The sequence below is a fragment of the Scyliorhinus canicula genome, chromosome 9 (genome assembly GCF_902713615.1).
Source record: "Scyliorhinus canicula chromosome 9, sScyCan1.1, whole genome shotgun sequence".
NCBI classification, from domain to species: Eukaryota; Metazoa; Chordata; class Chondrichthyes; order Carcharhiniformes; family Scyliorhinidae; genus Scyliorhinus; species Scyliorhinus canicula.
Window position 1 is genome coordinate 106,246,825 of NC_052154.1, and position 26,587 is coordinate 106,273,411.

The following is a 26,587-nucleotide window of genomic DNA, read 5'->3' on the forward strand; positions in this document are numbered from 1 at the left end:
AATCTAAAGACTGTAAATTGATCCTGTTGATTTAAAACTAAAAACAGTAGTGACTTTAACCAGGTGTGCTTCTGGTAAAAGGTGTTTTAAGTCTTCTGGATGTTAAAAGGAAAGCTTAAAGGATTACTTAGTGTTGTATTCTTTGGGGGTTGTATTTGAATTAATGTTTGTGAAGATGTTCACTGAATGTTTTAAAAAGGTTAACTTGAGTTCATAGAATAAATATTGTTTTGCTTTAAAACAATACTTTTCAATTTCTGCTGTCCCACTCCTGCAGAGTGGGCCGTGTGCACCCTATACCAGGAGGGTGGAAAATAAATGAAAAATGTCAAATGTTTTCGCTGTTATTAGCTAGGCCATGTAAAGTCACAGTGTTGGTGGTTGACGAAAAGCACTGGGAAGGCTGATGTGATCAAACAGGATAAGACAGTGAGGTTTGTTGAAGTGGTAAAGGAAAGCCCAAGTGAAGTGAAGGAGGTGCAAAAGATTGCACAGCTTGATCAAAAGGTGACTGAGAAGAAGGTGCCGCATTTCTTTAAAGAATTTACTTGTGGGTAAAGTTTACTCATGTGTATCAGGAGGAGCAGGTAAAGAAGTCACAATTTTAAGAGATACGGGAGCCAGTCAATCTTCAATGGTAAGAGATGAGGAGTTACGTAGTTTGGGAAGAATGTTGCCAGAAAAAGTGGTAATATGTGGAATTCAGAGTGAGAGGAGTAGTGTTCCATTATATAAGGTAAGGTTGGAAAGTCCAGTGAAGAGTGGTGAAGTTGTTGAAGGAGTAATAGAGAAACTATCTTGTCCAGGAATACAGTTTATCTTGGGTAATAATATAGCTGGATTGCAGGTGGGAGTGATGCCTATTGTGGTTGATAGGCCAGTGGAAAATCAGACACATGAAGTGTTGAAGGACGAATATCCTGGGATTTTTCAGATTGTGCAGTGACAAGGTCGTAAAGTCACAGGTTAAAACAAGAGGAGAAATCAAAGAGTGAAGATGAAGTGCAATTATCAGAAACAATATTGATCAGATGGTTGAAAAAGAACAAGAACAGGTGGAGGATGAGGCGGATATTTTTAGTTCAGGAAAATAGGCGGAGTTACAACAGAAAGATGTAGAAATAAAACGGATGTATCAGAAAGCATACACGGAAGAGAAATCTGAGTGTATACCAGAGTGTTATGACCATAAAAGTAATGTCTTGATGAGAAAATGGGGACCTTTGCTTATGCAGGCAGATGAAAAGTGGGCAGAAGTTCATCAAGTAGTATTGCCGGTAGGGTATAGAAAGGAGGTGTTGCGAGTTGCACGAGGTACCAGTGGGAGGTCATTGGGAATAAGGAAAACTGAAGCTAAAATCCAGAAACATTTTTATTGGATTAGACTACATAAAGATGTTGTTTTTGTCAATCATGTCACACATGTCAAGTGATAGGGAAACCTCACACAGTGATAAAACCAGCAACCTTAATACCCATTCCAGCATTTGAGGAACCTTTCACAAGGGTCCTAATTGATTGCGTAGGACCGCTTCCTAAAACAAAAAGTGTGAATCAATATCTTTTGACGATAATGGATGTGTCGACTAGGTTTCCAGAGGCCATTCCAGTACATCATATTACAGCTAAAAAGATTGTGGAGGAGTTACTTAAATTCTTTACTAGGTATGGACTACCTACAGAAATACAATCAGATCAAGGATTGAATTTTACCTCAAGGTTATTCAAAGAAGTTATGGATGGCTTAGGAATAAAACAATTTAAACAACTGTATACCATGCAGAATCACAAGGGAGCGTTAGAAAGGTGGCATCAGACATTAAGGACAATGGGCTTATTGTCAAGATTATCCAGAGGATTGGGATAAAGGAATCCCATTCATACTGTTCGCAATTAGGGGTGCTCCAAATGAGTCAACCAAATTCAGTCCTTTTGAACTAATTTTTGGTCATGAGGTAAGAGGACCGCCTGAGGAAAAATTGGTGAATGAGAAATCAGAACTTACATTATTGGATTATGTGTGAAATTTTAGCTAACAATTAAACAGAGCAGGTGAATTATCTAGACAACATTTGAAAGTTGCACAAAATGTGATGAAACGCGTCGCGGACAAGAAATTCAAAGTTCGTAGTTTTGACAGTGGAGATGACGTTTTAGTGTTGTTACTCGTGGTAGGTGAACCTTTAAAAGCTAGGTTTTGTGGACCTTATCAGATTGAAAGGAAATTAAGTGAGGTGAATTATGTGGTAAAAACACTAGACAGAAGGAAGACTCACCGAGTATGTCATGTGAATATGCTTAAAAGGTATTTTGAAAGAGGAGAGAAAAAGGAGGAGGTTTTAATGATTCTCACTCAAAGTGACAAACCAAATTCAGATGACTTGGAATTTGACATACTTCAAATTAATTCGGAAAACGAGGATGTTCTTAAAAATTGGGATAAATTGTTGAGTTGCCTTCCAGAGGAATAACAAACTGACCTGAAAGAGTTATTGATATAGCGTGGGCAAGTTTGCAGAGATAAATTGGGAAGTACTAAAATGGCCATACAATCGGACAGGGTTGAATAGTCACACAGGATGTGAAACCAACAGTTATTGGAGGAGTTTCCGATACCCTCAAGACGTAGGGAAATAATGTGAGTTCTTGGCATGAGTGCATTTGATTGAACAATTTTGTAAAGGATTTGTGGCGTGATGCTCTACTGATGGACATGCTGAAGAAGTAGCACATTCCAGTGGACAGCGGAGTGTCAACAGGCATTTGACTGCCTGAAAGCTATGATAACCAATGCTCCTATGTTGGAGTATTACAAGGGTCTCTGTGATCAGATTGACCTAAAGTATCTGACTTTAAAGAGAAATACCGAGACATAGAGAAATGGACAAATCGTGCTGAGACCTTCTTGTTCAAAGAGACTATCAATCGAGAAGGATTTCAATTGGAGGAAGAAGAACAAAAATGGACTATATTACTATAGCTGTTTGTGTGTGTTGTTTTTTAAAATGAAAAAATGTACTTACTGTGAGCATTTCTTAAAGGATAGTGAAAAGGTGAAAAATGAAACCATCTTGAAGTTGATGGGTTTTATTTTCTTGCGGGGAGGTGTCATATGAGAGTATTTTTAAGAAATGGGTGTTTACTACTGCAGTGATGTCAGAGTTCGTGGAGCTGGCCTGTCTGTCAGCTTTTTTACTTTTGTTTTAGGTTGTTTGCTGTAGAGTGCGTTTTAGTTTCGTTTTCAGAACTGGATAGCTTTAGTCACAACCAGAAGGTGTATTAGAGTCTCTCTCTGTAATCTAAAGACTGTAAAACGATCCTGGTGATTTAAAACTAATAACAGTAGTGACTTTAACCTGATGTGCTTCTGGTAAAAGGTGTTTTCAGTCTTATGGCTGTTAAAAGGAAGGCTTAAAGGATTACTTCTTGTTGTATTCTTTGGGGGTTGTATTTGAATTAACGGTTGCTAAGATGTTCACTGTATGTTTTTAAAAAGGTTAACTTGAATTCATAGAATAAACATTGTTTTGCTTTAAAAAATACTTTTCCATTTCTGTTGTACCACACCTGTAGAGTGGGCCATGTGCTCCCCATAGCACAATCTATCAAAAGTTGTGGGTCAGGTGAACTCCATGGTACACTTTGGGGTTCTCTAAACTCTGGTCCATAATACCCCTAGCCAAGCTGTTGCAGTACAGCTGCAGCACTGGCATTTACCAGGCAATGTAGAAAACAATCCAGGTACGAAAGACAGTGTAAATCCAACCCGGCCAATTACAGTCCCATAGGGGCTGTTTAGCTCACTGGGCTAAATCGCTGGCTTTGAAAGCAGACAGCAGCACGGTTCGATTCCCGTAACAGCCTCTCCGAACAGGCGCCGGAATGTGGCGACTAGGAGCTTTTCACAGTAACTTCATCTGAAGCCTACTCGTGACAATAAGAGATTTTAATTTTCATCAGTCTACTCCCAGGGCAGCACGGTAGCACAAGTGTTTAGCACTGTGGCTTCACAGCGCCAGGGTCCCAGGTTTGATTCCCTGCTGGGTCACTGTCTGTGCGGAGCCTGCACATCTCCCTGTATCTGTGTGGGTTTACTCTGGGTGCTCCGGTTTCCTCCACAGTCCAAAGATGTGCAGGTTAGGTGGATTGGCCATGATAAATTGCCCTCAGTGACCAAAAAAGGTTAGGAGGGGTTAGTGGGTGACCAGATAGGGTGGGTGAGGACTTAAGTGGGTCGGTGCAGCCTCGATGGGCCAATGGCCTCCTTCTGCACTGTACATTCTATGTTCTAATCATCAGTAAAGAGATGGAAGTGGTCAGTAAAAAGGCTACCATCCGGTATTTGCTTAACAATAACCTGCTTAGGTGCTTTCAGACACTCAGCTTCCCACTTCAATACAGACTTCAACCATGAATAAAATGCTGTACTTCAGAAATGACGTAACAGTGACGGCTCTTTGACATTTATCATCTATTAAGGGTAGAATCAAGGAAACCTACCAAAACTGGAGAGAATGGTAAACAGGCGGAAAACATTCTGCTGGTTGGAGCCATTGCTTTCACAAAGGAAGATGGTTATGGTGGTTGAGGGTAAATTTCTCAGCTCCAGGACATAATTGCAGGAGTTCCTCAGGGTACTGTCCTCAATTGCCTCATCAATGACCTTCCTTCCGTCATAAGGTCAAAAGTAGAGATGGTCATTGATGATTGCACAACATTCAGCACCATTTGCAACTCCTCAGATACTAAAGCAGTCCATGTCCAAATGCAGCAAGACCTGCATAGTGTCCAGGCGTGTGTTAACAAAGCAAGTAACATTTAGGTCACCCAACTGCCAAGTAATAATTATCTACATCAAGAGAGAACCCAACCATCACTCCTTGACATTCAATTACATAACCATCAGTAAATCCTCCACTATCCATATCCAGGTTACAATCAACCATATAAATACTGTGGCTACAAGAGCAAGTCAGAGGTTAGGAATCCTGCATTGAGTAACTCACCTCCTGACTCCACAAAGCCTATCCCTCATCTACAAGGCACAAGTCATAAATGTGCTAGAATACTCTTCACTTACCTGGATGAATGCAGCTACAACAACACTCAAGAAGCTCGGCCCCTTTTAGGACAAAGCAACTCACGTAATTGACACCCCATCAACAAACCATTCTTGTGGAACCATTCTTGTAAAACTCTTCTGCACTCTCTCTAATGCGTTCACACCCCTCCCTCCACGACCGATGAATAGTGGTAGCAGCATGTAAAATCTACAAGACACGCTGCAGCGACTCACCAGAACTTCTCAAACAGTACCTTCCAAACCAACGATCGCTAGCATCTTAGAAGGACAAGAGCAGCAGGCACCTAAAATTCCACTCACCATCCTGACTTAGAAATATATCACCGTTTCTTCACTTTCGCTGGGTTACAATCCTGGAACTCTCTGCCTAACAGCACTGTGGGGGTGTCTACACAGGGACTCCAGCGGTTCAAGAAGGTGGTCCATCACCATTTTCTGAAGGGCAACTAGGGATGGGCAATATGTGTTGGCCTAGTCAGCAACAAACATCCCATAAATGAATAAGAAAAAAAAAAAACACTATTTGGGCGCACGGTGTCACAGTGGTAAGCACTGCTGCCTTCAACACCAGTAACCCGGGTTCAATTCCGGCCTCGGCTAACTGGCTGAGTGGAGTTTGCACTCCTTATCATGTCTGCGTGGGTTTCCTCCGGGTGCTCCAGTTTCCTCCCACAGTCCAAAGAAGTGCAGGTTCGGTTGATTGGCTGCAAAAATTGCCCCTTAAGTGTCCAAAAGGTTAAGTGGGGGTTACTGGGTGATGGGGATAGGGTCGGATCTAGGCCTAGGTAGGATACTCTTTCCAAGAGCCGGTGCAGACTCGTCGGGCTGAATGGCCTCCTTCCACACTGTAGAGATTCTATTCTAAGGCACCAAATTTTGCCTGTTCCGAATATTCAACAGAAAAATAAATTAACACCAAGTTTTGCCTGTTCCAAATATTCAACAGCAAAAATAAATTAAGTTGCAATTTAAGTTAATGCCCACAAATGTTTGGTAAATATATACCAAGAATGAAACTGGATATTTAAATTTTCTTACCAGGCATAACATTCTCCAAAAATACCCTGACATATCTATTCCGGTCACTCCTACAATGCTCATGGTGGAAACCAAGTGCGTGTAGAAATTCATGTTGTATCACACCAAAATATATACACTCAGGTACTTGCAGTGATAATGTTTGTGCATTTCCGCCGTATCCTATAGATGCAAAGCACCTAAGAAAACAAAGAGTTAAAAACAAATGAATTTTGGTACATCAGCTATTAAGACAATACCAAAATTTGACAAAATTAACCTGTGCATCTCAATAGGACAGTTGGCAAATACACGTGTTGGAATTGATTCATACAAACTGCAAGAATTTCTGGTTTAATTGCCTACTCTGTGATTTTGTCCAATGATGGGTACTACAAATGCCTTTACAGTTCCCGAACATAGAGTAAAAAACTACCTGTTCCTGTTCTTGACCAGCAGCAACTCAACCTTATTTCTATTTATATTAAACACAGGCTTCACGATGATGCTTCACATAGAATCACAGAATAGTTACGTTACAGGAGGCCGTTTGGCCCATCGTGCCTGCACCGGCTCTCCAAACGACCATCATGACTTAGTGCCTATCTCACTTCGCATTTGCTTCTTTTGCAAGTCCCTTTAAATCTTTGCCCTCTCATTCTTGATCCTTTTTGGACTTCCGGTTGCGGCTATGACCAGCTAAGTCGCACGTTTGGCGGCTCCTGCTACAAAGGTGTTTTCGGGCCGATTGGAGGGCCCCAACGGCGCTGTAAGGACAAATCCCGGTGGGGGAAGGCTCCCTGAGGAGAACCAGACCAACTTTATGGTCGGTACCCGGAGTGGGGTGGTGAAAAAAGCAACAGCAGCTCCCCAAAAAAAGCGGGGGAAGAAGACCAAAATGGCGGCCGGTGGCGCACCCGAGGAATGGAGGAAATGGGCGGAGGAGCAGCAGGCCGCTCTCCTGCGCTTCTTTACGGAGCTGAAAATGGAGCTCTTGGAGTCAATGAATGCGACGACCACCAGGCTGATGGGAGCCCAGGCGACCCAAGAGGCGTCGATTCGGGAGCTGCAGCAGGAGATGACTGTGAGGGAGGAGGAGGCCACGGTCCTCGTGGGAAAGGTAGAGGTGCACGAGGCACTCCACCTGAAATGGCAGAGCCGTTTTGAGGAGCTGGATACCCAAATGAGGCGGAAGAACCTGAGGATCTTGGGCCTGGCAGAAGGCCTGGAGGGGTCAGACCTCCCGGGATACGTAGCAGAAATGCTGAGCTCCCTAATGGGGGCAGGGGCCGTCCCTTCGCCCCTGGAGCTGGAAGAGGCCTACAGGGTCATGGCTAGGAAGCCAAGAGCAAATGAGCCCCCGAGGGCGGTGCTGGTGCGGTTCCAGCGACTCAGCGATCGTGAGAGAGTGCTGGAGTGGGCCAAGAGGGAAAGGAGCAGCAAGTGGGAGAATTCGACGGTGAGGGTCTACCAGGACTGGAGTGCGGAGGTGGCTAAGCGGCGGGCCCGGTACAACCGGACGAAGGTGGTGCTACATGCAAAACGGATCAGGTTCGGAATGCTGCAGCCAGCGCGCTTGTGGGTCACCTACAGGAACCAACACCACTATTTTGAGTCCCCAGAGGAGGCGTGGGCCTTTGTACAGGAAGAGAAACTGGACTCGAATTAGACCCAGGGGGTACTTGCCGGCCGTAACCGCTCGGGTACTTTCAGCTGAACAAGCGGTTTTTTTTTTCGGCTGGGTCGGAACTGGGCAACTCTTATTGGAACGGTTTCCTTTGTTTTTCTTCTTTCCTTGTTTGGATCTTGAACTCTTGCTTTGGGTTTTTCTTCTGATGTTTTTTCCCCCCTTTGCCAACTTCCCTTAGTTATTGTTATTGTGGTTATTCATGGTTATTTATGGTTATTTATACTGCTTGGTAGAGGGCGACTGTTAAGTACATTGTTATTTGTTATCTATCTGTTATTTATAATGTTAAGTTGGGGAGGCGGGACGGGGGGGGAGAGCAGATCGGGGATATGGGCTCCTAGGGGGGGTTCTTTACAGGCATGGACGGGGAGGGGGGTGGAACTGAAGATGGCGGGGTGGGGTGTGGCAGGGCGAAAGCGCGGGCTTTCCTCTGTTTTCCCGCGCGCGGGGCAGAGGAGGGGGGAGGGGAGGAGTGCGGGGCGTGGCTAGCAATGGCGACCTTTCCCGCGTTGGAGCGGGGCCAGGGAGGAGTGGCAAGGGGGGGGAGGCCCCCCCCCCCCCGAGCCGGGGGGAGTCGGAGTGTGGCAGGAGCAGCCGGGTCAGCGCAAACCAGCTGACTTACGGGAGTACGATGGAGGGTACATCGCGGCTAGGAGGGGTCCTAGCCTGGGGGGGGGGGGGGGGGGGGGGGGGGGGAGGAGGAGGAGGGGGGTTAGGGAGGGACACCGGGTTGCTGCTGGAAAGACCAGAAACGGGAAGTGGAGGACTGGAGAGGTGGGGGGAGGGGGCCATCGCCATGGGGAGCGGGTCAGAAGGGGAGGGTCGACCCGGGGCGAGCAGGGAACAGGACATGGCTAATCGGCAGGGGAAGGGGGCGGGTCGTCCCGCGACCCGGCTGATCACTTGGAACGTGAGGGGGCTGAATGGGCCGGTCAAGAGATCAAGGGTATTCTCACACCTGAAGGGACTGAAGGCTGATGTAGCAATGTTACAGGAGACCCATTTGAAGGTAGTGGACCAGGTACGCCTGAGAAGGGGGTGGGTGGGACAGGTGTTCCACTCTGGATTGGACGCAAAGAACCGGGGGGTGGCGATTCTGGTGGGAAAGAGGGTGTCGTTCGTGGCGGAGGAGGTGGTGGCGGATAAGGAGGGTAGGTATGTGATGGTGAAGGGTAAGCTGCAGGGGGAGAAAGTGGTGATGGTCAACGTATATGCCCCGAACTGGGATGACGCGGGTTTTATGAGGCGCCTATTGGGCCTCATTCCGGGACTGGAGGCAGGGGGCTTGATCATGGGGGGGGACTTCAACACAGTGCTGGACCCCGGGCTAGACAGATCGAGCTCAAGGACCAATAGGAGGCCGGCAGCGGCAGAAGTGCTGAGGGGGTACATGGAGCAGATGGGAGGAGTAGACCCATGGAGGTTTGGTAGGCCGAGGGCGAGGGAGTATTCCTTTTTCTCCCACGTCCATAGAGTGTACTCCAGAATCGATTTCTTCGTGTTGAGCAGGGGGCTGATCCCGAGGGTACGGGAAGCTGAGTACTCGGCCATTGCGATCTCTGATCATGCACCACATTGGGTGGATGTGGAAATGGGGGAGGCGCGGGACCAGCGCCCGCTGTGGCGGCTGGATGTGGGGCTGTTAGCGGACGACGAGGTGTGTAAAAGGGTCCGGAAGAGCATTGAGAGCTATCTGGACTTGAATGACACGGGGGAGGTGCAGGTGGGGATGGTCTGGGAGGCCCTGAAGGCAGTGATCAGGGGAGAGCTGATCTCCATAAGGGCACACAGAGAAAGAAAGGAGAGGCAGGAGAGGGAGAGGCTGGTGGGGGAGCTATTGGAAGTGGATAGGAGATATGCGGAGGCACCAGAGGAGGGGCTGCTGGGAGAACGGCGCAGCCTGCAGGTCAAGTTCGACCTGCTGACCACCAGGAAGGCAGAGACGCAGTGGAGAAGGGCACAGGGCGCGGTCTATGAGTATGGGGAAAAGGCGAGCAGGATGCTGGCACACCAGCTTCGCAAACGAGATGCGGCTAGGGAGATTGGGGGAGTGAAGGAGAGGGGCGGGAAGGTAGTACAGAAGGGGCAAGAAGTGAATGGGGTCTTCAGGGATTTTTACAAGGAGTTGTATCGGTCTGAGCCGCCGACGAGGAGAGGGGGAATGGAGGACTTCCTAAACAAATTGAGGTTCCCAAGGGTCCAGGAGGGGCTGGTAGAAGGGCTGGGGGCGCCAATAGGGCTAGAGGAGCTAGTCAAGGGAATAGGTCAGATGCAAGCGGGGAAGGCGCCGGGGCCAGATGGGTTCCCGGTGGAATTCTACAAGAAAAATGTGGACTTGGTGGGACCGGTACTGGTACGAGCCTTTAATGAGGCGCGAGAGGGGGGGGGTTCTGCCCCCGACAATGTCGCAGGCTCTGATCTCCCTGATACTGAAGCGGGATAAAGACCCCGTGCAGTGCGGGTCCTACAGGCCTATCTCGCTTCTGAACGTGGATGCCAAGTTGCTGGCAAAGATCCTGGCAGCTAGAATAGAGGATTGTGTGCCAGGGGTAATCCATGAGGACCAGACGGGGTTCGTGAAGGGGCGGCAGCTCAACACGAACGTGCGGAGATTGCTGAATGTAATTATGATGCCGGCAGTGGAGGGGGAGGCTGAGATAGTGGTAGCGCTGGACAGGAGAAGGCATTCGATAGGGTGGAGTGGGAGTACCTGTGGGAGACGTTGGAACGGTTTGGGTGTGGGGAAGGGTTTATTAAGTGGGTGAAGTTGCTCTACTCGGCCCCGACGGCGAGTGTAGTGACAAACGGGAGGAGGTCGGAGTATTTCGGGCTCCACCGAGGGACCAGGCAGGGATGTCCCCTATCCCCCCTACTTTTCGCACTGGCGATCGAACCGTTGGCGATGGCACTGAGGGGTTCAGGGGGGTGGAGAGGACTGACTAGGGGAGGGGAGGAACATCGAGTATCGCTGTATGCGGATGATCTACTGCTGTACGTGGCAGACCCAGAAGGGGGAATGCCGGAGATAATGGAACTATTAGCAGAGTTTGGGGGACTTTTCGGGGTACAAACTAAATTTGGGCAAAAGCGAGGTTTTTGTGATACACCCGGGGGACCAGGGAGAGGGTATTGGGAGACTCCCCTTCAAGCGAGCAGGAAAGAGCTTTAGGTACTTAGGGGTGCAGGTGGCAAGGAACTGGGGGACCCTCCACAAGTTGAACTTTTCCAGGCTGGTGGAACAGATGGAGGAGGAATTTAAGAGGTGGGACATGGTACCGCTGTCGCTGGCGGGGAGGGTGCAGTCAATCAAAATGACGGTCCTCCCAAGGTTCCTGTTTTTATTTCAGTGCTTGCCCATCTTCCTCCCTAGGGCCTTCTTCAAAAAGGTGACGAGTAGCATCATGAGCTACGTGTGGGCGCACGGCACCCCAAGGGTGAGGAGGGTCTTTTTGGAGCGGAGTAGGGACAGTGGGGGGCTGGCACTACCCAATCTCTCGGGGTATTACTGGGCGGCAAATGTGTCAATGGTGCGCAAGTGGATGATGGAAGGGGAGGGGGCAGCTTGGAAATGAATGGAGAGGGCGTCCTGTGGCAACACAAGCCTGGGGGCCCTAGTAACGGCACCATGGCCGCTCCCCCCCACGAGGTACACCACGAGCCCGGTGGTGGCGGCCACCCTCAAGATATGGGGGCAGTGGAGGCGACACAGGGGGGAAATGGGAGGTCTGTTGGCGGCGCCAATAAGAGGGAACCATAGATTCATCCCGGGGAACATCGACGGGGGATTTCAGAGCTGGTACAGGGTGGGCATACGGCAGCTGAAGGACCTGTTTATAGAGGGGAGGTTTGCGAGCCTGGGAGGGCTGGAGGAGAAGTTTGAGCTCCCCCCGGGAAACATGTTCAGATAGTTACAAGTGAAGGCATTTGCTAGGCGGCAGGTGGAGGGGTTCCCCCTGCTCCCCAGTAAGGGGGCGAGTGATAGGGTGCTCTCGGGGGTCTGGGTCGGAGGGGGGAAGATATCAGACATCTACAAGATAATGCAGGAGGCGGAAGAAGCATCAGGGGAGGAGCTGAAAGCCAAGTGGGAAGGCGAGCTGGGAGAGCAGATAGAAGACGGGACGTGGGCGGATGCACTGGAGAAGGTCAATTCTTCCTCCTCGTGTGCGAGGCTGAGCCTCATTCAATTTAAGGTGCTGCATAGAGCTCACATGACGGGGACAAGGATGAGCCGGTTCTTTGGGGGGGGGGGAGGGGAGGGGGGGGGGGGGGAGGGGAGGGGGGAGGGGAGGGGGGGCAGCAATGGTTGTGGGGGGACATGCACGACTGTAACGCGGGCAAGTCTGCTCGCTGCTCATGTCTGAAACTGTAGGCTGCCTTGTTTGTTAAGTTGTTGCTTGGGGGGGGGGGGGGGGGAGGACTGGTGCGCGCGAGAGGGGGGGCGAGGGAGGGATATTTGCCTAGAGGGATTGTGTTGTAAATAATTTAAAAATTAGTAGGGGTAAATGTTTGTATGGAAAAACTCTTTCAATAAAAATTATTTTAAAAAAAAAAAATTCTTGATCCTTTTTATGTGTGGGAACATTTTCTCCTTATCTACTTGTCGAGCCCCCTCATTATTTTGAGCATCTCTATCAGATCTATTGTAATACACCTTCTCTCCAAGGAGACGAGTCACAATCTGAAAATGAAATGAAATGAAAAATGAATGAAAATCGCTTATTGTCACAAGTAGGCTTCAATGAAGTTACTGTGAAAAGCCCCTAGTCGCCACATTCCGGCGCCTGTTCGGGGAGGCTGGTACGGGAATTGAACCGTGCTGCTGGCCTGCTTGGCCTGCTTGAAAAGCCAGCGATTTAGCCCAGTGTGCTAAACCAGACCCAATCTCTCAAATCTATCCTCATAATTGAAATGTCTCACCTGTGGAACTATTTTTGTGAACCTCCTCTGCACTCTCTCCAATGCGTTCACATCTTTCCTATATTGTGATGCCCAGAACTGCACACAATATTCCAGGTGAAGTCAAACTAGTGTTTTGTATATGTTCGGCATAACCTCCCTGCTCTTGTACTCTATTCCCCAATAATAAAACCTGGAAGACTATATCTTTTATTGATTGCTCTCTCCACCTGCCATGCATCTGTCCACTCCACCAATATTTCCTTTTGAAAATTTGCCCTTTTGAAGTTTATCGGAGCCCCGAAAAGATAAGTCAAAAGTAGTTTCTTTCCTACTCCAGTTAGGAAATACAGCAACAAGGCAACACTCCAGGGCCCAAACGGGACCATCCTAGATGTTGGCTTCCTCTTGGGAGGCATTACAAGTGACCAAAATATGCTTTAAGGGGTTGTAGTGGGTCAACAACCCTGATGACGACAGTCACTGCTTCACCTTGGCGAAAGCTTCCTTGTGGCGTTCTCCATGCCCACACCTTGTGTTTTTTCAATTGCGCATGCAAAGGCGCAAGGCTGGTGGCCAAGTTATGGATAAATTTCTCAAAATAATTCACGAGTCCTTAGAACGACCGCAATTAGGTCGAGCTCTCAAGTGTGGGGGCTTTTTTGGTTGCACGCACCTTCTCTTATACTGGGTGCAAGCCATCTTGGACGACATGGTGCCCTAAGTACATGACCTCTTTTGCATTAAAACACATTTTGCTCTCAGAGGGAATGGTGCCTGCGGAGGGAACGGTCTCGGTCAGCAATCCGTAGAGACTGTTCCCTCAGAGATAATCTAGTTCACACTTCCCCCATACCCAACAACTCTCCCATCACTCATGGGACCTTACCATGCAATCGCAGAAGGTGTAACACCTGTCTCTTTTCCTCTTTCATGCTAAACATCCCAGGCTCAAAACACACATTCCAGGTTAAGCAGCCTTTCACTTACACCTTGTCCAATTTGGTCTATTGCATTCGCTGCTCCCAGTGTTGTCGCCTCTATATCGGATAGACAAAACGCAGACTGCGTGATCGCTTTGCTGAGCCCCTTCGGTCTGTGCGCATTCAGGACCCTGATCTTCCCGTTGCTTGCCATTTTAACACAAGACCCTGCTCCCATACCCACATGTCTGTCCTTGGCTTGCTACACTGGTCCAGTGAAGCTCAACGCAATCTGGAGGACCACCATCTCATCTTCCGGTTAGGCACGCTACAGCCTTCCGGTCTCAACATCGAATTCAACAACTTCAGATGATTAGCTCTACCCCACCTTGGCCCATTCATCAAATTTCATATTAACAGTTTTTACCATTTCTTTCCTTCTTCTCTTTCTTTATATATATATTCACTCCCCCATCTTATCCACCTTTCGTTACCCTTCCCCCCGCCACATCTACATCTGTCACAGTTTATCCTCTGATGTTAGTTTTTCTGCAGTTTGGCCTTTCACACCTTTTGTTCTCTCTGTGGACTGTCATTAGCACCCTTTCCCCTTGGTTTCTATGGCTATTAGCAGCCCGTTTGCCTGGGTTTCTGTGGCTATGACTGATTCTCACTCCACAGTATAAATGTTTCCCACTTTCTCTGTCTTTTGCTTTGACAAAGGGTCAACTGGACTCGAACTATGAGCTCTTTTCTCTCCCAACAGATGCTGGCAGACCTGCTGAGATTTTCCAGCATTTTCTTTTTAGTTTTGCTCTCTTAAGGTGGACGGACACCTGTCTTGGAAAACAGACTGACTTCCAGCAAGATGGTCAGGTGCTACTTTCGGTGGCTCCGGTGACCAGGGTGACATCCAAGTAAACTGCTACTCGCAGTAGTCCTTGGAGATGTTCTTCATGACTCTCTGAAAAATAGCGCAAGTCAATGACATCCTGAATAGCAACTTTGTATTTTCGTAGAGGACTCTGTGGGTATTAATGGTCACAAATTCTATGGAAGACATGTCTACATCCAATTTGAGGAGTCATGCGTGACTCAAGTCGAGATTAGGAAGAGTGTTCTCCAGTCAGCTTTGCATAGAAGTCCTCTATTTATGGCATCAGGTATCTGCCCAAGAAAGAAGCCTTGTTCACTGTTAGCTTGAAATCCCCCACACAAGCAAATGGTTTTATCTGGTTTCAGTACTGAGACTACAGGCCTACCCAATCTGAAAATTGTACCGGCCGGATGATTCCATTGCTTTCCAAGCAGTTGAGGTCATCATCTACCCTTGTCATCAATGTGTAGGGAACTGAGCGGGCCCTGAACCACTTCGGTTGAGCCGCAGGATCTACATGAATCGTGGCCACGGTACCTTTAATCTTACCCAGGAACTCCTAGAAAACCTCCGATACTTCCCCAGGACTTTGTATAAACCTCCAGTGCACATCCAGAAAATCCACTGCCAGTCCATAAGGAGCCTCTGCAGCCAATCACGGTTCAGCAGACTTGAGCCGGGGCCCCGTAGTATTATCAAGGGCAACCTAACGGACTGCAGTTCGTCGACAATGGGTCATTGTTGTATCCGTGATGGCTAGTGGTTCCCTTGTGTGTGTTGCCAACTTCACCTCGGTATCACTCACGTTCAAACCCTGGATTCCCGTCTTGATTTTTTCGAAATTCTACCGTCCTATCACTGAGACCGCAGCACCTGTGTTTACTTCCATTACTAGTGGGTGACCATTCACCTTGATGGATGTGGGAAACCTGCGGTCAGATGATGCAAATTAATTGTACGCACTTGACTTCGTCGGGTTGCTCCAGGTGGAGGATCCTTGGTGCTGATTGATTAGATTTATTGATTGCTTCATTGATTTATTGGGGACCTTTAAGAATAGATGCCGTATAATTTTTACATTCAGTACTAAAGCAGAAAATGAAATATCCACAAAGCCAAAGTCATGGTTGAAGATAAAAATATGAGAATTGCTGAACAAAGCTAATATTGTTTCAAAAGACACTTTCAGAAGGCCTTCGTAATGAATAGACCATTGTTCTGCAACAAATTTAGTAATAAAAATGCATCAAAAGCAAGGTTATTGCAAGCATATCTTTAAAGAAATGTCACACATGGCAGATGCACGTAGACATTTAATTAATTTGATGGACATTAGTGAATTTTGAGTAATGACCAATGCCTGGATAACATATAAAGCTTCAACTGAGAATTAGAACCAATGAAAGTAAATAAGGGACTAAACCAAAGAAAAAGATTCCCTTAAGAATGTGGTCCGTATGACTGAGAGGAGAAGAATTTTAGCCATCCAAGATCCTTGAAGCATCAGTGAAAATTACTTTCAAAAAGGCCTTTGTTGAAATGGCTTTTCTTTTATAAATCTGGATTTACTTCTATCTTGAAACTCTTCAGTATCTCAATAACGTTTCAATGTACTCTTAACAGTTTTTCAATTTCATGTTGTGCAAACGTACCAAGTGAACTATTGAAAATAAAGAATGCTTGGACATCTCAAACCGGACTGAGTACCTTATCCTGAGTAAGAGATAAGAGGCGCTTTCAGTGTTCTCAATTCAGATGGGGATATCTTGATTAATAAGAGGATTAGGGATTATGGGGAGAAAGCAGGGGAATGGAGATGGGCTACATTTCAGCCTTGATCGAATGGTGAACCAGTCTCAATGGGCCAAGTGGTCTAACTCTGCTCCTTTATCCTATGGTCCTTTCTCTGGATGGGCGTGTCCCTTGACCAGGGTGACGTGTTTGTTGGCTGACCTGCCGTTGCTGGTCCATGCGGTTCCTCCAGCCACCGGTGCCACACCTCTGTGGGTCCTTTTCAAGTGGTTCAGTGGAGATGTCTCTCCTAGCTGCAGCGACCTTCATCCAACAGGCCTGACCGTGATGGTGTTTAGGCAACGGCTGGATCTCAGAGGTTCGGTTCCTGGGGGGGGCGCCACCTATCATCATGGGGGACATCCTACGCTATCCTCCTCCATCCCTGATGTCCTCTGGGCACCCTTCTCCATACTCTCCCATGACAGGGAAATCTCAATGCTCTTTTAAGGTCCGCAGACCGTTATGCCAGCAATTTCCGCTGGATCACCCTCCACACACAAGGCTGTCTCATAAAATTTTCAGTAGGGATGGCCTGTAGTCGCAGTGCTCTTGCGTAAGTTTACGTAAGCATGACAAAAACTCAGAAATGGACTCCCACAGGGTTATCGTGTCCATATTGAATCGGTATCTTTGGACAATGACCGACAGTTTGGGGTCATAGTGGTTCATTAGGAGCGCCACCAATTCATCAAACGTCTTGGGGTCTGGGGCCACAGGATAGGTTAGGTTCTTTATGACGCTGAAAGTGGTGGTCCCACAGGCAGTCAAAAGAATCACCTTCTGGCGGTCATCCCCACTAATAACGTTCGCTGTGAAAAAATCACGCATATGCTCCTTGTACCAAGCTCAGTCTTCCAAGCTCTTGTCAAAAGCATCGAGTCTAACGAACAGTGACACTTTTGAAACAGTCCTAACCTTGCTCTTCTTTGTTGCGATGCAGCCGTGACTCGAATGTCCAGCAATGCTGCCTGTAGTTCCACACCAGGCCGGGTCGCCCCAGGAGACGTGCGCCAATGGGACCCTTCTTGCAGGGCTAGAGTCACAGCAGGCTGCCTCCACTCCTGCTATCCTGTCTGGGCAAGGCCAGAAAGTTAGACACCAGTTAAGTTGGCACGGGTATAGGCCACAGTTAAATTATAGCGGCTCGGGCACAAACTGTGTATATTTATTCACAATTAACACTGTTAACACCGCTAAAACCTGCCTTCGTGCTCTGTCTGATGGGTGAGGGCCGGGGAGAGTGGGGGGTAGGGGACCAGTACAGGCTTCGTGGGTGGACCGTGCTCCACACCCTCTCCCCCACCCCCCCACCCCGACCATCCCCAACACCCCAACCCCAGGGATTCAACAATTATCCCGACTCTGTCTCCTCTCCATCAGCCAGTCTTCTATCCAACCTAAGTTACCCCTAATCTCATGTGAATGAACCTTCTGTGCGGCACCTTATCAAACACTTTCTGGAAGTCCAGATACACTACATCTACAGGATCCCCATTATCCACTTTGCTTGTCACATCTTCGAAGAACACAAGCAAATTAGTCAAACATGATTTGCCCTTCATAAAACCATGCTGACTCTGATGGATAACGCTTCGGCTTTCCAAACGTCCTGATATTACGTCCTTGATAAATGATTCCAACAACATCTTAAACTAACTGGTCTCTAATTTCCCACATTCTGCCTCCCTCCCTTTTTGAATAAGGGTGTTACGTTAGCATTTTTCCAATCCACTGGTACCTTTCCATGTTCAGGGAATTTTGGAATATTATAACCAATGGATCCACTATTTCTGCTGCCACGTCCTTTAACATACTAGGATGCAGGCAATCAGGCCCTGGGGACTCAATTGCCTGCCCTCAATCCCAAGAGCTTGTTGAGTACTGTTTCCCTATTGATGCTGATTGTTCCAAGTTCCACTCTTTCTATTACCTTTGAATTGCCCTTTCCGACAGGAATGGTATTATGTCCTCCTCATGAAAACTGAAGCAAAGTACTGACTTAGCATCTTTGTCATTTCTGTGTTCCCCGCAATTAACTCACCGATTTTATCTTCCAAGGGACCAACATTCACTTTAGCGACTCTCTTCCCTTTCATGTACCTGTAGAAGATTTTGCTATCCTTTTTGCTCTTCTGCGCTAGTCTTCTTTTCGTGATTTGCCTTAGTTCTTTTTTATTACCTTTTTAGCAACCTTTTGTTTATGCTTGAAAGTTACAAAGTAGTACACTGCGCTAGCTTTCAAACAGCAGAACTGACTTTTTGGCACCTGAGAAATCGGAGGGACTCAGTTCGATTGGTTAACTTGTGGTTGTATTCTGCCTGGTAACAGGCAGTGATTGGGTACTACCCAAGTGGGTTGGTTTTTAGAGAACAAAGGAAAGGACATTGGATCATGGATGCTTAGAGAAGAGGCTGTGATGGGGATGTGCTGTGGTGGGGATGTGCTGAGAAGTCGCACATCAGGTTGCTGTCCTCCCGCGAACCTGTAAAATAGGCACTTTTTGCTCGTAAAACACCCGCAAGCAATACAAATCATCCCCACACCACTAACAAAACAAAGAAAGAAGAAAATATACCGAACAACAGCCAGCCCAGAGAACGAGTGGAGACCAGGAATGGAAAAAGCCTGGACAAACAACAATCAACTGATCCGACCAGCAAACGAGGTGGAAAAACCCGGACTTCGCCAGAGCAAGAGGCACCGACCCGCCGCATGAGAAGCTCCCCACACAGGGGATGAATGGAGTGTTATGGGAGAGGTGTTTTCAGAACCCCAAAATGTATCATAGAGTTCAACCAACCTCTCCCTTTAATGGATTGTTGCTTTTGAAGTACATGGCTTGTTTTCCAGGTGTGGTATTACAATTATGGACACGTGGGTTTTTAAACACAAAACAATGTTTATTCCATGAATTCAACTTAACCCTTTTAAATAAACATTGGATCCCTTAACATCCCTTACTTCAATGTTAACCCCGAAAATAATACAACACTAAATAATCCTTCAGTTGATCCTTTAAACATCCAAGAGACTTAACACCTTTAAACAGAAACACATCAGGTTAAAGACATTAGTATTATGAGTTTAAATCACCCAAATGATTCAGAGATAGTCTTTCATGGCAGATATCACGGCAAATCCAGCTCACTGCAAACACAGACACACCCAAGCTCTTGTTCTCAAAACTGGCTTTTCCTTTCAAACAGCTCACAGCAAACCAGCCAGGCACTTTTCAGCTGCTCTCTCTCAAACTGAAACTAAAAGCAGAAGTGAGCTCAGTTCCCCCCACCCTCTGACATTGCTTCAGTAATATGAGCTGCTTCATTTCTTAAAGGTACATTGCTTAAACATCCATTTCTTAAAGGTACTCTCACATGACAGGAGGATGTTCCTCCCAAGAGAGTTGAAGGAATATCGAGAAGAAACAAAATCAGACAAGCTGCGGTGAATGGTGCGCTGGCCGAAGGTCTGGCAACCATCCAGGTGGCCCTGGACAAAGCCAAAAAACTGGAGGCCTGGGAGGCAACAATTAAACATCTGGAGGGGGATGCGACGGTCCAGAGAGAAATCGGATCGTCGCCCTGGAAAATGAGGTAGCAACAAGGCAACCTGAGAGGAAAGGTTGAGGATCAGGAGAACCGATTGAGGCGGCAGAACCTGCGATTTGTGGGCCTACCGGAAGGGATTGATGGTAGAAACCCCACAGACTCATGTGGCCAAATACTGGGTAACCTGGCGGGAAGGGACAGCTTCCCCAACCCACCAGAAATCGACAGAGCATACCAGTCACTCCGACCAAAGCCCAAAACCTGGTTACAGCCAAAAACAATGTCAGGAGAGAATCCTGGGATGGGCCAGGTAGTCCACAAACTGCTGCTGGGAAGGTCACAAGAGGGCCTAATTTAACAAAGCGAAGGCCGTGCTGTATAGAAATGGCATGAGATTTGGAATGCTGTACCCAATCAAGCTCTGGGTCATGCATCACGGCAGGGAACACTTTTTTACGGTACCTGCAGGTGTTTACAAGTTCATCGAAGAGAACAGACTGGAGAAGCGGCAGCGATGAACAGCCTGCAGAATGGGACTCTTAGAATGCAATGTTTTAACAAAAAAATAAGTTATCTCCCTTTTACAGTCTGTAGAGCCAACATAAGAACTAGGAGCAGGAGTAGGCCAGCTGGCCCTTCGAGCCTACTCCGCCATTCAATGAGATCATGGCTGATCTTTTGTGGACTCAGCTCCACTTTCCCACCCGAACGCCACAACCACAAGATCAAGCCGCTACGTCTTGCGGGGCAGCGGAGGGGAAGGCGGCAACCGCGCATGCGCGGGTGGGGTTACGGGGATAGAGTAGAAGTGTTTGTGGTGTTCTTTCCAAGGGCCGGTGCAGAGTCGATGGGCCAAATGGCCTCCTTCTGCACTGTTCATTCTATGATTTGGGGCAGCACGGTGGCGCAGTGGTAGCACTGCAGCCTCACGGCGCTGAGGTCCCAGGTTCGATCCCGGCTCTGGGTCACCGTCCATGTAGAGTTTGCACATTCTCCCCGTGTTTTCATGGGATTCGCCCCCAGAACCCAAAGATGTGCAGGGTAGGTGGACTGGCCACACTAAATTGCCCCTTAATTGGAAAAATGAATTGGGTACTCTAAATTTATATTTAAAAAGATTTGATGGGGGAGGACAGGAAAGGGGGCCTGCTAGAACTGTGAGAGGTCATGGAGAGTATTAGCTCCATGCAGGGGGAGAAGGCGCCAACCAGACGGTTTCCCAGCGGGCTTCTACAAAGGATTTGCAACAGCACTGGCCCTATACCTGTGGGAGATGTTCACAGATTCATTGCCAAGGGGCACACTGCCCCACCTAAGGTAGCACAAACCTCAATCTCGCTGATACCTAAAAAAAGACAAAGACCCAAAAGAATCTGGGCCGGGATTCTCTCAGTCCACGCCGGGTCAGAGAACCACTGTGGTCTGGCCCGCGATCGGGGCTAACCGATCAGCAAGCCGGCCTCTCGGCCCATAACTCACCCATACCCACCAACACAGCTTCCGAAGTCAGATCGGCCTTCCTGAAAGTGAACCCTCGGAAGGCGATGGGCCCGACGAGATCCCTGGTCCTGCACTCAAGAGCCTGTGCAGACCAGCTGGCAGAGGTCATCCCGGACATCTTTAACCTGTCCCTCCTCCACTCCGAGGTCCCCACCTGCTTCAAGAAAACCACCACCATACCGGTGCCAAAGAAGAACCAGGCAACGTGTCTCGATGATTACTGTCCGGTGGCCCTGACTTCAGTCGTAATGAAGTACTTCGAGAGGTTGATCATGAAGCGCATTACCTCCATACTCCCTGAACGCCTTGATCCACTGCAATTCGCATACCGTCGCAACCGGTCCACAGCAGACGCCATTTCCCTGGCCCTACACTCTTCCTTAGAGCATCTCGACAACAAGGACTCCTACATCAGACTCCTATTTATTGACTACCACTCCGCCTTCAACACCATGGCCGAAATTCTCCGACCCCCCACAGGGTCGTAGAATCGCCCGGGGACCCGATTGAAAATCGCGCCCCCACCGTGGCCGGAATTCTCCGCCACCCATGAATTGGCGGGGGTGGGAATCGCGCCGTGCCGATCAGCGTGCCCACCACACCGATCGACGTGCCCCCTGCGGCGATTCTCCGGCCCGCGATGGACCGAAGTCCCGCCGCTGAGAGGCCGGCCTCTCCCGCCGCCGTGGTTTCAACCACCTCTGGTGGCCGCGGGATTGGCGGCGGAGCAGGCCCCCCGGGGGGGGGGGGGGGGGGGGGGGGGGGGTGAGAGCCCCCGCCCCGCTGGGTAGGGGAGAATCCCGGCCCATAATCCCAGCCAAGCTCCATATCAAGCTCTAAAACTAGGACTTGGCTCCCCATACTCCCGGAAACACCTTGACCCACTTCAATTCGCATACCGACGCAACTCCGGTCCACATCAGACGCCATTTCCCTGGCCCTACACTCAACCCTAGAGCATCTCGAAAACAAGAACTCCTACATCAGACTCCTATTTGTTGACTACAGCTCCGCCTTCAACACCATAATCCCAGCAAAGCTCATATCAAAGCTCCAAAACCTAGGACTTGGCTCCCCACTCTGCAACTGGATCCTTGATTTTCTGCCCAACAGACCACAATCAGTAAGAATGAACAACAACACCTCCTCCACAAAAGTCCTCAATACCGGGGCCCCGCAAGGCTGCGTACTTGCCACATACTCTACTCCCTGTACACACACGACTGCACGGCAAAATTGGGTTCCAACTCCATCTACAAGTTTGCTGACGATACGACCATAGTGGGCCAGATCTCGAATAACGACCATAGTGGGCCAGTTCTCGAATAACGACGTGTCAGAATACAGGAGGGAGATAGAAAACCTAGTGGAGTGGTGCAGTGACAACAATCTCTCCCTCAATGCCAGCAAAACTAAAGAGCTAGTAATTCACTTCAGGAAGCAAAGTACTGTACACACCCCTGTCAGCATCAACGGGGCCGAGGTGGAGATGGTTAGCAGTTTCAAATTTTAGGGGCGCACAACGCCAAAAATCTGACCTGGTACACCTATGTCGATGCTACCACCAAGAAAGCATAACAATGCCTCTACTTCCTCCGGAAACTAAGGAAATTCGGGTATGTCCACATTAACCCTGACCAACTTTTACAGATGCACCATGGAAAGCATCCTATCTGGCTGTATCAAAGCCAGGTATGGCAACTGCTCGGCCCAGGACCGCAAGGAACTTCAGAGAGTCGTGAACACCGCCCAGTCCATCACACAAACCTTCCTCCGATCTATTGACTCCATCTACACTTCCCGCTGCCTGGGGAAAGTGGGCAGCATAATCAAAGACCCCTTCCACCCGGCTTACTCAGTCTTCCAACTTCTTCCATCGAGCAGGAGATACAGAAGTCTGAGAACACGCACAAACAGACTCAAAAACAGTTTCTTCCCCGCTGTTACCAGACTCCCAAATGATTCTCTTATGGATTGACCTCATTAACACCACACCCTGTATGCTTCATCTGATGCCGGTGCTTATATAGTTACATTGTATACCTTTGTTGCCCTATTATGTATTTTCTTTTATTCCCTTTTCTTCCCTTGTACTCAATGATTTGTTGAGCTGCTCGCAGAAATATACTTTTCACTGTACCTCGGTACACGTGACAATAAACAAATCCAATCCAATCTAATGGTGACATGCATGGGCGACTGCTAAGGGAGGCCAATGGACGAGACAAGAGAGAAGTGAGAGGAGGACCTGGGGTTTGAAATAAGGTGGGGACTCTGGAACTAAGCACTGCACAGGATCAACTCCACCTCCACATGCACAAGGGAACAGAGTGCTAACGGCAATCGCCAGAGAGAACAAAAAGTGTGAAAGGCCAAACAGCAGAGAAACTAACACCAGAGGGTAAACTGTGACAGATTCTCCATCCCTTTCTCTCAGCTCCTTCGCCTCCGTCGAATTTTTCTTTCTTTATATATATTCCCCCCACCCCGTCTTATCCCCCCTTTCCTTACCTTTTGTCCCCTTTGCTTCCACTTCTCCTCCCCCACATCTATATCTGTCACAGTTTACCCTCTGATGTTAGTTTCTCTGCTGGGACCAGTTTGAGGCACTTTTGCTAGTGCCCCTCCCATTCTCGCCAGGCCAGGTACTCCAGGAGCCCAGTGGATTCAGTGTTGAAGGTATGGAACCTATGTTGGCGGCATTTTAAAATGGAAAGCACGTCCCTGTGGGCACCGGTTTGCGTCAATCATAGGTTTGCCCTGGCAGGATTGGATGTGATGTTCCGGGAATGGTGACAGGTGGGGATAGACTACTTTAGGGATTTATTTGTTGGAGGGAAGTTTGCGGACCTGGAGGAGACATATCACCTATCGAAGGGGAATGGGTTCAGGTATCAAGTTAGGAACTTTATGAGGAAGGGGGTGACTTGTTTCTGGCGCTGTCACACCGGTGCTGCAGGAAAAACTTCTGTCCGAGGAGGAAAGGTCGCGGATATATATGAGGAGCTGTTAAAGAGAGAGAGAGTGCCCCGATGGAGGAGGTTAGGCAAAATGGGAGAAGCTGGGGCTGGAGTGTGGAATGAGTTTTTGCAGAGGTTAATGCGTCCTTGTCATGTGCAAGACTAAGTCTCATCCAGTTTAAAGTGGTACACAGGGCCTACCTGACCATGTCCAAGATGAATTAGTTATTTTCAGGGGTGGAGCATAGGTGTGCAGGGAGGCGGGAAACCCATTTCATATATTTTAGGTCTGTCCGAGGTTGAGGGAGTTTTGGACGGTATTTGCAGATATGATGTCAAGATTATGGGGGCAATGGTAGCTCCCAGTCCGAAGGTAGTTTTTGGAGTGTCAGAGGATCCAGGAGTGCAGTTGGGAAGAGAGTCCGATTTCTTCACCTTTGCATCCTTCATAGCCCAGAGACGGATTTTGATGTGTTGACGGGAGTCTAAGCCGCCGAGCGTAGGAGTGTGGATGAGCGATTTGGCAGAGTTCCTGCACCTGCACATAGAGATAATCAAATTTGCCATTGGGGGTGCAAAGGAGGTGCAATGTCGGCGCACACGCGGACAGCAGAATGACCCGTTGCTTTTCAACCGGAACCATATCTAGCCCTGAAAAGTACTTCCACCTGCTCTACATATTAAGCCAGCCTTCCAACTGCAGGGTCAAAAGAATTCAGCTTCCCAATATAAAGGCATTTTGGCCTGTCGGTGGTTTACCCTCAAACTGTGGTGGCTGCTAACAAGCAGGTTCTTTCGGGTCATTCATTTTCCTCTATAATAAATTTATGTAGCAGAAGCCCCCTTCACACCCCCCTTTTGAAGCCCCCTTTTGAAATTTTTCAAAAACCATATCTCCCTTCACAAAAACTATGTTCATTCTGCCTGGTTGCATAAGGATTTTGTCTTGCTCCTAACCCCTTAATAATGGATTCTATAATTTTCCCAATAACAGGGGTTAAACTATCTCTGCAGCATATCCTTCAGGACCGCAGGTTGCAAACCATCAGGTCCAGGGGTCTTGCCAGCCGTTATTTTTCCTAGCATGTTTTCTTTTGTAAATGATTTGGGGCAGCACGGTAGCATAGTGGTTAGCATAAATGCTTCACAGCTCCAGGGTCCCAGGGTCCCAGGTTCGGTTCCCGGCTGGGTCACTGTCTGTGCGGAGTCTGCACGTCCTCCCCCGTGTGTGCGTGGGTTTCCTCCGGGTGCTCCGGTTTCCTCCCACAGTCCAAAGATGTGCGTGTTAGGTGGATTGGCCATGATAAATTTCCCGTAGTGTCCTAAAAAAAAAGTAAGGTTAAGTGGGGTTGTTGGGTTACGGGTATATGAAATGAAATGAAAATCGCTTATTGTCACGAGTAGGCTTCAATGAAGTTACTGTGAAAAGTCCCTAGTCGCCACATTCCGGCGCCTGTCCGGGGAGGCTGGTACGGGAATAGGGTGGTATAGGGTGGATACGTGGTGTTTGAGTAGGTGATCATTGCTCGTCACAACATCGAGGGCCGAAGGGCCTGTTCTGTGCTGTACTGTTCTATGTTCTATGATTTAAGTTCTCCCTTTTGCTATCTAAATTTCTTATATTCTTTCTTTTTTTGTCTTCTACTAAACGCTGTATACAAAATACTTATTTAAAGTCTCTGCCGTGTCCTTGTTTCCCATTGGTAATTTCAGTCTCAAAGAGACCAACACTCACTGTCCTCACTTCCTTTTTATAGATTGGCTTTACTGTCTATTTTCATATTTATTGCTATTTTTTGTCTCTTGCGTTTTAACTCATCCTTTGCTGGTTTCTAAATTTTCCCATTCTGTTTAACTAGGCTTTTTAACTAGCTCTAGTAGAGATCAGAATCTGACAATTAACCTGGATCATAACGTGAGAAAAACCCCCACTTACCCCATTTGCACAAAATTCCAAAGTTAGCACTCAGATTTCAAAGCGCTCTATCCTCGACTCATTCTGTGCTCCCATACGTGTACTCTCTTAAACTTTAATCTGCCATTTAAAATTTTCACTGAATACAATAAAATGTTCATTACAGATTTTCATTTTGTAACTTACCCTTTTTCTGAATTACAGAAATATAGGCAGTTTCTCTTTTACGCCTACGGTAAACTTTATGCATGTTAAAGAGCAATCTCATCGAGAGATTTTTTGATTTTCCATCTGCTGAATTCATCTACAATTAAAGAACAAAATGAAATAATAGAGTTATCTAACACCATCATAACAAACTTGACAAACATATTATTCACAAT

The 26,587-nt window shown here is 47.9% G+C and overlaps 2 protein-coding genes across 2 annotated transcripts in view; both read right to left on the reverse strand.

The window, feature by feature from the left end:
- LOC119970934 (astacin-like metalloendopeptidase) overlaps positions 1-26,454 on the reverse strand; it is a 151,451-nt gene extending 124,997 nt beyond the window's left edge. The window contains exons 1-4 of the mRNA XM_038806044.1: positions 26,391-26,454; positions 21,158-21,174; positions 17,196-17,344; positions 6,122-6,300 (exon numbers count right to left, since the gene is read on the reverse strand). Coding sequence (XP_038661972.1) covers positions 6,122-6,300; positions 17,196-17,344; positions 21,158-21,174; positions 26,391-26,454 — 409 coding nt within the window. The remainder of the gene's footprint in view (positions 1-6,121; positions 6,301-17,195; positions 17,345-21,157; positions 21,175-26,390) is intronic.
- The window catches only part of LOC119971593 (low choriolytic enzyme-like), a 137,318-nt gene continuing 128,005 nt past the window's right edge, over positions 17,275-26,587 (reverse strand). The window contains exons 7-8 of the mRNA XM_038807372.1: positions 26,391-26,508; positions 17,275-17,353 (exon numbers count right to left, since the gene is read on the reverse strand). Coding sequence (XP_038663300.1) covers positions 26,456-26,508 — 53 coding nt within the window. The 3' untranslated portion in view covers positions 17,275-17,353; positions 26,391-26,455. The remainder of the gene's footprint in view (positions 17,354-26,390; positions 26,509-26,587) is intronic.